The sequence below is a fragment of the Antechinus flavipes genome, chromosome 1, assembly GCF_016432865.1.
Source record: "Antechinus flavipes isolate AdamAnt ecotype Samford, QLD, Australia chromosome 1, AdamAnt_v2, whole genome shotgun sequence".
NCBI lineage: Eukaryota > Metazoa > Chordata > Mammalia > Dasyuromorphia > Dasyuridae > Antechinus > Antechinus flavipes.
This window is the reverse complement of record NC_067398.1, coordinates 209741655-209755924: the sequence shown is the minus strand read 5'-3', so window position 1 is coordinate 209755924 and position 14270 is coordinate 209741655. Positions and strand designations below refer to the sequence as shown.

The window sequence follows — 14270 nt, the reverse complement described above, 5'->3', positions numbered from 1 at the left end:
TTGCCAGATTAATTTTCTTCATGAGTGATCTGGTCATGTCATTCTTTTGTTCAAAAAATTTTGATGGCTCCCTATTGCCTCCTGAGTAAAGTCTCAAACCCTTAGTTTTGGCATTCAAATTTCTCCATAATCTGCTACATTCTACCTTTTCAGTATTATCTGAAAGGACTCCAGGCATGGTAATGTACATTTCTACTCCCCAATGAACTACTTATCAATCCCTGTATGTGTCCTGCTTTTCATGCTTCCATTTCTTTATTCATAACATTCTCTTTAAATGCTGAATAAGTTGTGGCAGATGATTATGAGGGAACACTATTGTACTCCAGGAAATGATAAGCAGAATTGGTTTTTAGATAATATGGAAAGACATATATGAACAGATGCAAAGTGAAGTGAGCAGAACAGGGAGATCATTGTATATAGTAACAGCCTCATAAGGATGATAACTGCGAAAGACTTAGCTATTCTGATCAAGATAATAATATAAGGCAATCCCAAAGGACCTATGATGAAAAATACTCTTCATCTCCAGAGACAGAACTAATGAACTCTGAGTGCAGTCTAAAACATCTTATTTTTCTTTTTTTTTTAATTGCTAATTTGGAATTGCTAATTGCTAATGGAAATACTTTGTTTCTAATTGGTAATTATTGCTAACATGGAAATACATTTTGTATAACTTTACATGAATAATGGATATCATATTGTTTGCCTTTTCAATGCATGGAAGAGGGCTAGAAGGAAGGAGAAATTTTGGAATTCAAATTTTTTTAAAAATGAATGTTAAAATTAAATATTTTTTACAAATAATATTCTATTTTCTTGGAACACTTTTCTCTATCATCTCCACTTACTAAAATTCTACTCACTATTTGAGACTCAGATCAAATGCTACCTCCTCTTCTATGGAGCCTTCCCTGATGTTGAGAGTCCAACTTAATCTATTTTTCCTTGGATTTTCCTTTGTTCGTGACTATTGAACTATTCCTACCCATAACTTCAAATCTCCTGAATCAATCTAGACCAGATAGCTGTGTGCTCAAAACTTGACCTACAATGTAATTCACATAAGGGAGGATAATGAGTAAAAAATGCACTTTGAGCCTGGATGACCAGTTTGAGCATATTGTCATGTCCTTCACACAATGTAAAAACTCTGGCAAGCTTCCAAAGGTTTATAAATGTCATATTCCCAAAAGACCTGCTCCCTTGGGTGGAAAGAGTCTACTTGAATGACATGCTGAGGTACCACTGGGACCAAATAAAGTACCATCAATCATTCTTGACAGTATTAGTCCACATCCAAGAATAGTGGCTTTTTGGGAAAGCAATGTAGTTTAACAGGGAAGAGAGAGAATCTGTAGGGCACACTACAAGCTAGAAAGGGATAATGATTAGCCACATGAAGTAGCTGCTATATTGAAGTAAGAAACCCACATCAAACAAATGACTTTTAGTAATTCCTGGGCTTCATGGGTTACCACTGCTGGGTCATCTTCAGATTATCCATCCTGACAGAGAGTCAGTTGGTGGAAGAGTGGAGCAGAGATATAGTGCTGGACCTGAAGTTAAGAAGACTTCAGATCCCACCTAAGATACTTACTGGCCCTAGACAAGTCATTTAACTGCTACTTGCCTTAGTTTCCTCATCTGTAGAATCTATATAAAGCTAGCACCAATCTCCCAGGATGGCTGTGAGCATCAAAGGAGATAATAAAACATTTGGTACAATGCCTGTCACTTAGTAGGCGCTATGCAAATACTTATTCCCTTTCTTCCTTTCCTGATGTTATACCTGATCACTCTATTAAAGGATTTGAAAGCTTTTCTGTGGTCTCTTGTGGTAGAAATGCTTTTCATGAATTCCAGAGAAGGCTCCCTTCTGGAATACCTGAAATCTCATCTGCTATTTGTTGTAGAAGTTAACCTTTCCAGAGTACATCAAAATAACTATATTTTTCAATTTGATCCTTAATATGACATGCCCTGAATATGTGCAGAATACTAGAAGTTGCTCCGAATTAAATAGAATTATATTACTTGGGAAAAAATGTCTCTCTGTAGAGCAGTATTTGAGGTCTGGGAACAGTACTTAGAGCAGAGGTTCTTAACCTTTTTGTATGTCACAGGTCCTTTGGACCTGACAAAGCCTTCAGACTCCTTCTCAGAATAATGTTTTTAAAAAGAAAAAATGTAAAATATAAGATTACAAAGGAAACCAATTATGTCAAAATAAAGATGCAGCATGTTTCTATCCAAGCTTATGGATACCCACATTCTGTTTGGGAGACCTCACGTAAAAAATACTTGTCCTAGAGGAAGTCATATACCAAATCATCCTCAAAAACACAGAAATCTGAAGTATGTGCAGTTAGTCTTCAAGCTGAAATGGCACCCAAAATGGAAGACACTGTTCTCTACTTGTTTCAATTTTAGAAAAGACTATAACCCCATAAAAGATTGTAGCATACAAAGTAAGAGTTGAAAGTCAGACTTTCTGATTACCCCTGCTGATATAAAACTTGTGGACTAGACAAACTTAACCAGACATTGTGAACAGGAGACAGAATCAGCTAGATTTGGAATCAGGAAGACTGAAATTCAAATCTTGCCTCAGATACTCACTGGTCAAATCACTTAATCTCTTAAAGCTTCAGTTAACTTACCTGTAAATAGGGAGTGAGGGAAATGAAAGGAAAGCTGAGGGAAGCTGGACTCAGTGACCTATAAGGTCACTTCCAGCTTTAAATCTATGATCCTTTGATTCTATGGACAGTAATAGAAACAAGATTCTGATTACTATAATTATGAACTATTAATTATAATATAATTACTCAGAAAGAGGCTCCATCTCTGATAGTTTTGTGGATCTATACTCATATCTCTGTATGTGCTACTTAGAGAAGCCCAGGTGAAAATACTATAAGTGGACCAAGATGCATCAAAAATATGAGACATACAGAGCTATTTGAAACATGGCTTTTGGCGGCCATAAATACAGTCAACATTGACACAAAGTCAAGCAGACATGTAAACTCTATGCTCAGGTCAAGGACCTGATAGGAAAATCTTTAGAATTACCATAGTCCCTTTCAAATTTCAACTTCAAAATTCAAAATTCAAATTTCTAGAACTTTTGGAAATCAGTGTCCCTGATTTGCCTCCATTTCCAAGAACAGGACACCATCTTGACAATTAAAGAGATACTAACTAAGATGATCTATTTGTTTGCCTACAAGAAATCTACTATTACCACTGAAATATTTTTCAGTTGTATGGTCTACTGTGCTACTTTGTCTGAAACAAAATCTCTCAATTTCTCATCCCTGGACACATGCTACAAAGCTCTACAAATAAAAATTCATTTCTTTGTAGTTTATCATTCCCCTTTCTACAGGCAACTAATGGCACAACACAATAGAAAGGATAGACCTGGAATAGGTAGGTGGGAGCCATGCAGTAAGCCCCAGAGGGTTCACAGATGCCCAGAGTGAAGACAACCTCTGCTTTTAAGAGAGTATCAGGATGGTCTCCTTAGACCAGGAGACAGTGAAGTAGCCATGGTTAGAAACCAACCCATAGTATTTGTGACAGAACATAATGAGAGCAGAGAAGGCAGAGAATGTATGGAAACTTGATATAAGAAAACAAATTATTGCAGTTTAAGGAATCACATTCTTTAAGGCAACTAGGTGATGCAATGGATAGAGTGCTGAATTTGGAGTCAGAAAGTTGCAAGATCCAATGCAGTCAATTCTATTTTGATGTACTAGCTATGTGACCTTGGACAAGTCACTTCATCCTGCCTTAGTTTCCTCATCCGTAAAATAAGCTGGAGAAGGAAATGACAACCCACTATAGTGTCTTTGCCAAGGAAACCTTAAATGGGGTCATGAAGAGTTGTACACAACTGAAAATAACTTAATAGCATCCACATCACACCCTTCCCACTGCGTTGTTCTACTAGATCTGTTCTATGCAGAGTTCTCTTGACTTTGGATTCACTGCTTTTGAATTCAGAGCAAGTTTTCCAATCTAGCCTTTTGGATCTGATTCTGGCTCTAGATTTTGGACCATCTTATGCCCACCTACCCTATTTCTATGTCCATTGATCCTATACAATCTCCCAGTTTCTCAGTTTTAAAAACTCACAAGATATTTGACTTTACTTCACCCACACAAATATAATCACATCTTACCATTCTACTTCTTCCTTCCCTAATAAGTGTTCTAATTTCTCCTTCCTTAATAAAGAAAAAAATCTGACATTCTTTTATCCAATTTTAACCCACTGTCGTTCTCTGTCTTTCCCTTCCTCAATGCTCCTAACCCTATTTTTTGCTTTCATCATGACCTCCAATTTCTCCATCCCTCAGTGTTTTCTCAGATCACTACCACTACTCTGGCTTCATTTTCCTCCCCTTCCAAACTGCACCAAATAGTTAATTAACTGAATTCCACACAGTAATCAGTTCTTGAATTCTTCACTCCTTTTTCCCATCATTATTCATCTCTTGCCAGATATCAGCCCTCTATAAGTCATCTTTTCCACTCCTACTCACATGCTGTTGAACAGAACTAGAGGAAGTCACACAGCTGTGTTTACTGAGTATACTACAGATTTATGTCCTTCCACTAGACCATCAGTGAAGCAGGGCAATTCTTTTATTCTTCTTTAATGGTTTCCCAATTTCACTCCCCTTTTAAACTATTCCAGATCTCTTCTTCATAAACCTCACACATCTTCCTCTCCCCCAAATCTCTTAGTTAAGGACTTTGCTTCTCAAATTAATGAAAAAAGTTGAAGCTATTTGATATCAGCTTCTTCTTCCAACCTTCTCTTCATCTCAAACTCCACCAAGAAATGTGAACTATTAACAATCATTTGGAAAAATATTCCAAATAATCAATGAGAAAAAATTAAAATTAAAACAACTCTGGTGTTTTGCCTCACATCCATTAAATTGTCAAAGATGATAAAAGATGGAAACAGTCAATGTTGAAGGGCTGTGGAAAGTCATACACTAATATACTGTTGGTGAAGCTGTGGATTGGTAAAAATCATTCTTAAAAATAATTTGGGGGCAAATAGTTTGTGTAGTGGGTAGAGCACCAGCCCTGAAGTCAGAAGAACCTGAGTTCAAATCTGACTTCAGATACTTAACACTTCCTGGCTGTGTGACCTTGGGCAAGTCACTTAACCCCAATTGCCTCAGCAATAAGAATAATAAGAATAATTTGGAGTTATGAAAAAAAAAGATTAAGCTACTAATTTCTATTGATCCAGCAAACCCACTACTGGACAAGTCAAGGTCAAGAAATACAGGTTAAATAAATACAGAAATACAAAATACAGCCCAAGAAAAATTTAAAAACTAAAAGAAAGTTTTCATATATACAAAAGTACTAATGGCATTCATATTTTTTAAAGAAGCAAAAAAAAATGTAATCAAAGTGGAGAATGATTGAATAAATTGTAATATATCAATGTAATACAATATTACTATGTTACAACATATGACGAATGTGAAGGATTCCAAGAAAAATAGGAAGATTTGTATAGACAAATGTAGAGTGAAAAAGAAAGCCGGTAGAAGAATGCATGCAACTACCATCAAATAAATGAAAACAACACAGAAAGAGAACAGAATTCTGGTTAAATGAAATTACCAAAGAAAATTAATGAAACTCTCTCTCCTTAGTAGGGATGAGGAAGGACAATGATGGTCAAAAAATGGAAGATGAAAACAAACATGATTACTATACTAATCAGTTCTGATAGACAACTCTTTATTATAATAAAGGATTCTGAAGCAAAAGAGAAGGGCTAAAGAGATAGATCTTGAAATGATTGTGACATAAAAAGCAAAAAAAAAAAAAAATTAGTATAATACATACCAGAGTAACATGGTCCTCTTGACACTACTGTTATCTCTTTCTGATGTTTACAAGAAGCTCTTCTGAGGAAGCATTCATTTTGGTAAGTGTCTCCATTTGAGCCACAGACAGGAATGTAATTTGTATGGCACTATAAAAATAAAAATAAGTTATCAAAACTAAATATGAATATCAAATTTCCTTGCAAAATATTTGTATAATGTTATGACAGCTTCTTCCTGGAGAATCCATTGATATTTTCTATGGCTGAAACAAATGTATGCTAGCCTCATTATTCAAAGATGACATTGTATTAATAGAATCAGAACTCCAGAACACTACAAATTTTTCAATGAAATCTATTATCCAAAGTAAACTGGGTAACTAACCATCTACATAAAAAACCAAAGTGGATAAAAAGTATATACTGATGGACAACCCATATAGAGTGTGTGTATCTTGGATAGGCAATACAGAAAGCAAAAGGAGATGGAGGGAAATTATATAGAAAAAGATTGGATTGGATTACATTTAAGATATTATTCAGTGCTTTCAGTGATTCAAAACTACCTGATTCTGGAAAAACTCAGTTTTTAGTCCTACTATTCTTCTAGTATCAGTGGTCATGAATCATCAAGATCTCAGAAGTCATTCAAAGTCACAGGTGACTTCAGTGACAATAAAAACAAAAACAAAAACACATAGTTGATAAAAAACAGGTCATATCACATTGCCAACAATGACCTCTACCTAAGAAGTGCTGTAAAAAATATTACCAAGTACATATATTACTAGAAAAAGAAGTATATTTCTTGGTAAAAAGAAACAATAGATGAATTGTTCAAGTGTCACACTGGTATCCTTAAGCTATTAAAAGACCCAGAGTAAGGCCTTCAATGAAATTAAATGGAGGATTTTTAGAAAGACATAGGTGAGAATTACACAGTATGGGATGTAGATAAGTTATTATCTCAGTTACAGAGGGAGTAGTCATACGGAAGATATCACCAACATATACCCATAAGAACAATGAAATTATTCATAATCCAATACTAATTCCTGGGAATTTGATTGTGCAATGGACAGAATATTAGACAGGAGTCAGAAAGACCTGAGTTCAAATCTTATACTCACTTGCTATATGACTCTGGACAACTCACTTAATGGCTATCTATCTCAGTTTTCTCATGTAAAATGGGGTTAATAATATAATAATAATAATAATGATAATAAAACCTCTCAGAGTTGTTATTAGGATACAATAAGATAATATTTATAATATGAAGCAATATATAAATTTTAGTTATTATTATTAATAATAGTTACTTCACAGGAATGTTGGGAGGATTAAATAAGATAATATAGGTCAAAACCTTTTGTAAATATGAATAAGCAATATTATTATTATTCATTGATCAGCTCACATTTATTTAGGACACATTTCATTCTGGAATTATGCTAAGTGTTATAGCTATAACATATCTTTTTTTTCCAGTCTGGTTAAAGAGATACAACATATACACATCTAAAGATAACTTGAAATATCCACTAGATATTAGATGAGTGGTTACCATAGAGCTAGAAGAGTATGGTCAGAAAAAGAAGTCAGAGGGGTTGGGTTGGTCAGGGAAGGCTGCAGAAAGGAACTAAGACTGGAACCCAATGCTAAAAACAAAGTTGGTAAGATTCAAAAAGATCAAAAAAGAATAAGACCTATATGAAGGAAACTGTTAGAGCAAACATTTGCTCAGAAAACAGTGAAGAGATCCATGTGACCAAATCAAAAGGCTCACGTAGGACGGTAGCAGGATTCAAAATGAAAATGGTCGATTAGGGCCAGATTGTGACTGCTCTTTCTAGTGGATAGGATGATTTAAGCTGGTTCCCTGTTAGGTTAGGTTCATATTCCACAGTTCATAAAGGATAGTCAACAAGAATATTGTAGCCTTCAGCTTGAGTGGGCAGCCCCATCCCTTTTATACTGAAACATCTCTGGTCAGGAGAGCAAGAATAGCAATTCACTCAGTCCTGGTCTCAGCTAACCAGAAGAAATCATGTGAATTAGGCCTTTTTATATCTTAATAAGGCTAAAGATTTTAACTTACACTGTGAAAATGTTTTTTAAAGTATTTTATTAATTGAATTTCAATATAATTAAAATATATAATTTTCTTTGCCATACTATGTACTTTATTTTATACATTTTAAAATATTACTTTGAGAAAGATCCTAAGGATTTCATCATATTGCCAAAGGGATACATCACAGAAAAAAAAAAAAAAAAGGTAAAAACCCTTGCCTTAAGGTAACTAATAAAGTCATATTAATATAAGCAGAGGGCCCCCCAAGCTGTATTAATGGAGATTTGGCTCGAACTTTAGCTCCTGAGGCTAGTCAAGTCACCATTTTATTATGTACTTCTTCCACCAATGTAGATCACAATTCCTTCCATGCTTTAATGACTATGGATAAAAACTTTGTCAGCTGGTGGCCAGATTTAGGAGAATGAGCCTCTCTGAATTTAGTCTAGTCCTAGGACTATAGACACATAATCTTTTGCTCTCTTAAGAAGATCTGTCTGAGTTTATGTTTCTCAGCAGAGGAAGTCTGAGAATCAACAGAGAAATTATTAATAGCACTTTTATTATAAATATATAAAGTTAATGTTATGTCTCAAAAAAATACCAAAACCATATCTAATGGGAAAAAAATGTTTTTGAGATTTTTTGCACTCATTTGGGCCTATTTCCCAGGCAGTATTATTGCTGCCTATCACCATGTTATCAGGAGAGTCATTACTACTTCTACTTATGTCTCTAACACCAGGATAATGAAATAATGTAGGGTCATCTTAGGAATTTCCTTGTTTTTCACTCTTTATTCATCTAACTCTAACCAGTAATACTTTTTTGACTCTACCTATGAATTAGGCCCACAAATATTCAGAGGCCATTTTTTAATTTGTGCAGGAATTCTCTAAAAGCCTCATTTTTATATTGGTTTTGTTGCTGTACCCTGTGCCTGTTATTTACACTTCTTGATTAAATTCTGATATCTTGTTTACTTTTTGGCCTAGACTCCTGACCCTCCCCTACCCCACCCAACTCTTCTACTCAGACATCCTGATCCTTACCGATTGTCTGCTGTAGGTTACTTGTTAATTGACCTTCTAGTTATATAAATAAATGGTCTTGAAGAACAGGATTTAATTTTCCAGACATGCTGAAATAATGGACTCATGGTGAGAATTTGAGTGCTTTGAGCTGATTTTAAGAACACATTTGGCAGAAGCCCCAAGGATTTGAAGAAGGCTTGAAATGAAAGTTGGGGGAGAAGGCAGAAAAATGCACAAATAAAACTACAAAAGTAATAAATTATAATAGGTTCAACATAGAAATAAGAATAGTCAAGGAGGTTAAAAAAATGAGGAAATAGGAGGCGAGAAGGATGAAATTATTTATAGACTGAGTTGCTGGACTGCCTCTTAAATCATAAAATTGACAGGCAGAAATGGATGGTACCTAACAAGGAATCCTAAGAATATATTTAGCTAGGTATTTGCAAATCTAATTGAAGGGGATTAAACTGAAAAGTAAAAAGAGAGAGAAAATTGCCTATGTATATTTATCAGTCTGGATATCAGAGGGACTTTTTAAACTTTTTCTATTTCCTGCCCTTTTTCACCTGAGAAATTTTATGTGACTCTGGGTACACACACACACACACACACACACACACACACACACACACACACATATACACACACATTTATATATAAATATATGTAATAGACATACAAATCAAACATTTACTAATAATAAATCATAATTTCATGATCCCCATATTTAATTTAAAAACCCCATATGAGGCTATGAGCCACAGTTTAAGAAGCTGGGCCATAGAGACTACCACATGAAGAAGAAAACAATAATAGAGATACCCACTTCCTCAATCTAATCAACTCCCATGACCACTTTTCTACCCCACATCAGCCACACAGAACCATTCTGTCTCACCCTTAATCTTGCCACCATTCACTGGAACCTATTTTGGTTGGTAAGAGTAAAATCTAGTCCACAGCTTCTTTTTCCATTCCTGCTTTCCCAGGGGAAAATTCCCACCTAGAGTTTCTAGATCTGTTATTTTATTCCTTTCACCCATTCAAACTAAATTGATGGAGGTGGGAGGAAGAGAAGGATGAAACTTTCACCATCAGTCCTATGATAGACTTTAAAATCTTCTTTTTCATGTTTATCTGTGCTTTCTCTGCTACTTGATACTGCTAATACAATATATATTCGTTAACAATGGTATTTATCTAAGTCTATGAGTTCACAGTTCAGCACTGAGAAATGGAGAACAAGCCAGTCCATATGTGTTTCCCCAGATCCTAGTCCAGAATGAAGGCAAAAAAAGAGACACAAATAAAACTTAGAGAGGGCCTCTACATTTTTTATATAGATAGTGAATTTTTTGGAGTGTGATTTTAAAATATATCATAAAACATATGTCTTTGAACCCAGAAAAATGTTAAATAAGGAATTGAGCCTGTGTGTAGGCTCAATTTGTATTCAAGTGTACCTTTTAGTACTGCTGTTGGCATCTAATCGGACCTGTCCCTCGATGATTTTCTAATATACAAATCCATGTCCCTGTTTTACATGGTGTAGTCTGCTCCTTTTCATCTGAATTTTGAGGGCTATTTGCTTGTATTATTCCATTTGATACAGGAAAGTGCCCCTAGGAAACCCATGATTCTATTGCCTGAGTCATGAGGTCTGGAGACAGGAGGACTAGGAAGCCCAAGAACCAGGACAAGACAAGAAAACAAAGTTTGAAAACAATGACTGAAGTGGATGATCTCTAACCCAGAGTGCACATAAGGAGGAAAATGTAGCTGAATGTGTTAAGAGTGAATCCAAAATGTTTTTTAAAAATTAACAATTTTGTGCAACAAGATAATTGTATCAAATACATATGCCTATATTGGAATTACATATATATTTTACCATGTTTAACATATATTGAATTATTTGCCATTTAGGAGAGGGGGTGGGGAGAAGGGAGGAAAATTGGAATACAAGCTTGAAAAATTATCCTGGCATATATTTTGAAAATAAAAAGCTTCAATTAAAAATATATATAATAAAATTTTTTTTAAATGAAAAAAAAAAAACCATTTGGGGCAGCTAGAGGATTCAGTGGATAGAGTACCAACCCTGGAGTCAGGAGGAGCTGAGTGCAAATCCAGCCTCAGACACTTACTAACTGTGTGACTTTGGGCAAGTCACTTAGCCGCAGTTGCTTCCCCTTCCAAAAGAAAAGAGGAAAAAAAAACCGCTTCTGTAATATAAATATATGTATTTTCAGAACTATAAAATGGACCATAACAGATTTGGGAAGTATCTTTGCAAAAACCAATGAAAATACAGGAATCATAATCATAAGGCAACTATAACAACATTAAGAGAACTAATATGAATTCTTATTGTACATGGGAAACTGGTTTAAAAAATTAAAGAAACGTTTTTAGGACAAGCAAATATTAATTTACTAAGCAATATTAAGGGATCATAACAGATGCATTCAAACCATTGGAGTTGGTGGATATAGACAAGAGCTATTTATATCTGGAAGACTTCTTATATGTCTATGATCCAAGAATTAAATCAAATGATTCTGACTGACATCCACATGAGCTCAACCAAAAATATTCTGACCAAGAAGCTTCAAAACAAAATTGATGAGTCCACCAGTTTTGTTTGTAGAAATGGATGACAGTTCAGTCAGTCAATAAGAATTTATTAAGCTCCTACTATGTACCAAGTGCTGTGCTAAGCATTTTGGAAAGGTAAAAAATAGTTTCTGCTCTTGAGAAACTTGTAATTAGAAATCATGTCATTGCTTCCATGAAATTTGTAAAAAGTTGTCCTTAAGAAACATCGATTTAATGATGACTGTAGATTATGCAAAAAACAAAAACAAAAACAAACTCTAAACACATCATTAAAGGCTATAAAAAAATTAACACTTACTGAATACATAGTGATCAATGTAGATTATGCAAAGAAACAGAAATAATTCTAATACATCATTGAAGGCTGCACAAATTAAGCACCTGCTAAATATCTAGCAAGACATAATCTGGCGATTAGAATTATAGGGAAAGGGGGAGGAAATAAGTATTTATTAGATGCCTACTATGTGATAGGCACTGTGGTGAATGCTTTAAAAATATTATCTCATTTGATCTTCACAACAACCCTATGAAGTAAGTGCTGTTACTATTCCCATTTTACATTTGAGGGAAATGAATATATTTTGTGTCTGAGGCTGTATTTGAGCTTGGGTCATCCTGACTTCAGGCCTAAGGCCCTCCCCACTGTGCCACCTAATAGAAGCTTATTTTCTTTCAAAGATTTATAGTCGACAAACCTCTATATTGTAATATAAACTTAAAATACTCTTTAAAACACAACCAATAATCTGTATTTGGATTGGACCATTATCACATATTGAATTGTTTGTTCACAATTATCCAGATATAGCAATAGTCCATAAAAATGAAAAAATTGCATTTTAATATGTGTTACTATATTAAATATATAATCTATAAGTTATATGGGATGAGAAGATTTCAAAATATAGTGACTTAGTAGTGATATTAAAAAATCATTTAAGATTAGGATGGCATAGATATTATGGAATCCAGAGTCGGGGCCCAGTAGATTTCAGCCCTCTTATTTTGCAATTGTGCTCAAGTATTAATGCAAAGGCTGCTGGTTCTCTTGGCAATACATTCCTGGAGAACTCAGGGAAAGTCCTCTAAGCAGAATAGTGAAAGCATTGTACTACCTGTATATCTAAATTATCTAAATTTTACCTTTCTCTAAACAATATGGAAATTTTCATTGTTTACTTGACCCTAGCAGTTTATCTTTGAATATGTTCATTAATTTAATGATCAGATCTATGAAATAACCTATGTTCTACCTTCCTCTATAGTGTACATCTTAGTATTTTACCTTGCCCTTCCTATCTTTTGATTTTTTCCTCCATGATTATAAAAAAGTTTTCCTTTGCCAAATCATTTTGAGAAACTACTGCTTTTCATGGCCTCCTGGAATTTTTTTTCAAAGAGTCTCTCCCACATGGCGATATCAGTCAATAAAAGACATATGCCTTACTCTTGTAGTCAAAGTACTGGTTATTTTTTGATAGCTCTGGTGCTGTACCTATTATTATATTATAGCACCTATCTAGTGCTGTGAACATGGATGCTGTACCTATTATTGTGTGTGCCCCTGGTATGCCAACTTGGAGACTCTTCTATCACCAAATTCCTTTTAGGTATTCTATAGAGATCTCTACTATGTGGATACTTTATCTTCCTGTTGCACAAAGCAGGACCAAACAGCATGACTTGATCATAACATATTTCTGTAAGGCCTTTTCCCCTAAACAGGTGAATGATGTCTTTTTCCCCTCTCTTTTAAGAGGAGTTGAAAATTTTGGATGGGGTCGAAAAATCGGGACACTAATTCATTGTTGGTAGAATTGCTCACTGATCCAACCATTTTGGAGAGCAAGCCAGAATTATGTCCAAAGAGTTATTAAAATTCCTATACTCTTTGATCTAGCAATACCACTACCAAGTCTATTTTAAAGATGATTAGGGGAAAAGGAAAAGAACTATATTTTCTAAACATTACACAAGTTTTTCTTTGTGATGGCAAAGAACTGAAAATTGCAGGGATGCCCATCAATTGGGGAATGGCTGGACAAGGTAGGGTATATGATTGTGACAAAATATTACCGTGCTATAAGAAATGATCTTAGAAGGATGTCCATCAATTGGAGAATGGTTGAGTAAATTATGGTATATGAATGTTATGGAATATTATTGTTCTGTAAGGAACGACCAGCAGGATGAATACAGAGAGGCTTGGAGAGACTTACATGAACTGATGCTGAGTGAAATGAGCAGAACCAGGAGATCATTATATACCTCAACAACGATACTGTTTGAGGATGTATTCTGATGGAAGTGGACCTCTTCAATAAAGAGAGCCTTAATTGATCAAAGATGGACAGAAGCAGCTACACCCAGAGAAAGAACACTGGGAAATGAATATAAACTGCTTGCATTTTTGTTTTTCTTCCTGGGTTATTTATACCTTCTGAATTCAATTCTCTCTGTGCAACAAGAAAACTGTTCGGTTCTGCACACATATATTGTATCTAGGATATACTGCAACCCATTCAACATGTAAAGGACTGCTTGCCATCTGGGGGAAGGGATGGAGGGAGGGAGGGGAAAAATTGGAACAGAAGTGAATGCAAGGGATAATGCTGTAAAAAATTACCCTGGCATGCGTTCTATCAATAAA

General features: G+C 34.8%; 1 protein-coding gene across 1 annotated transcript in view; it reads right to left on the bottom strand.

The window, feature by feature from the left end:
• TMEFF1 (transmembrane protein with EGF like and two follistatin like domains 1) overlaps positions 1-14270 on the bottom strand; it is a 140736-nt gene that overhangs the window by 73646 nt on the left and 52820 nt on the right. The window contains exon 3 of the mRNA XM_051995535.1: positions 5902-6031. Coding sequence (XP_051851495.1) covers positions 5902-6031 — 130 coding nt within the window. The remainder of the gene's footprint in view (positions 1-5901; positions 6032-14270) is intronic.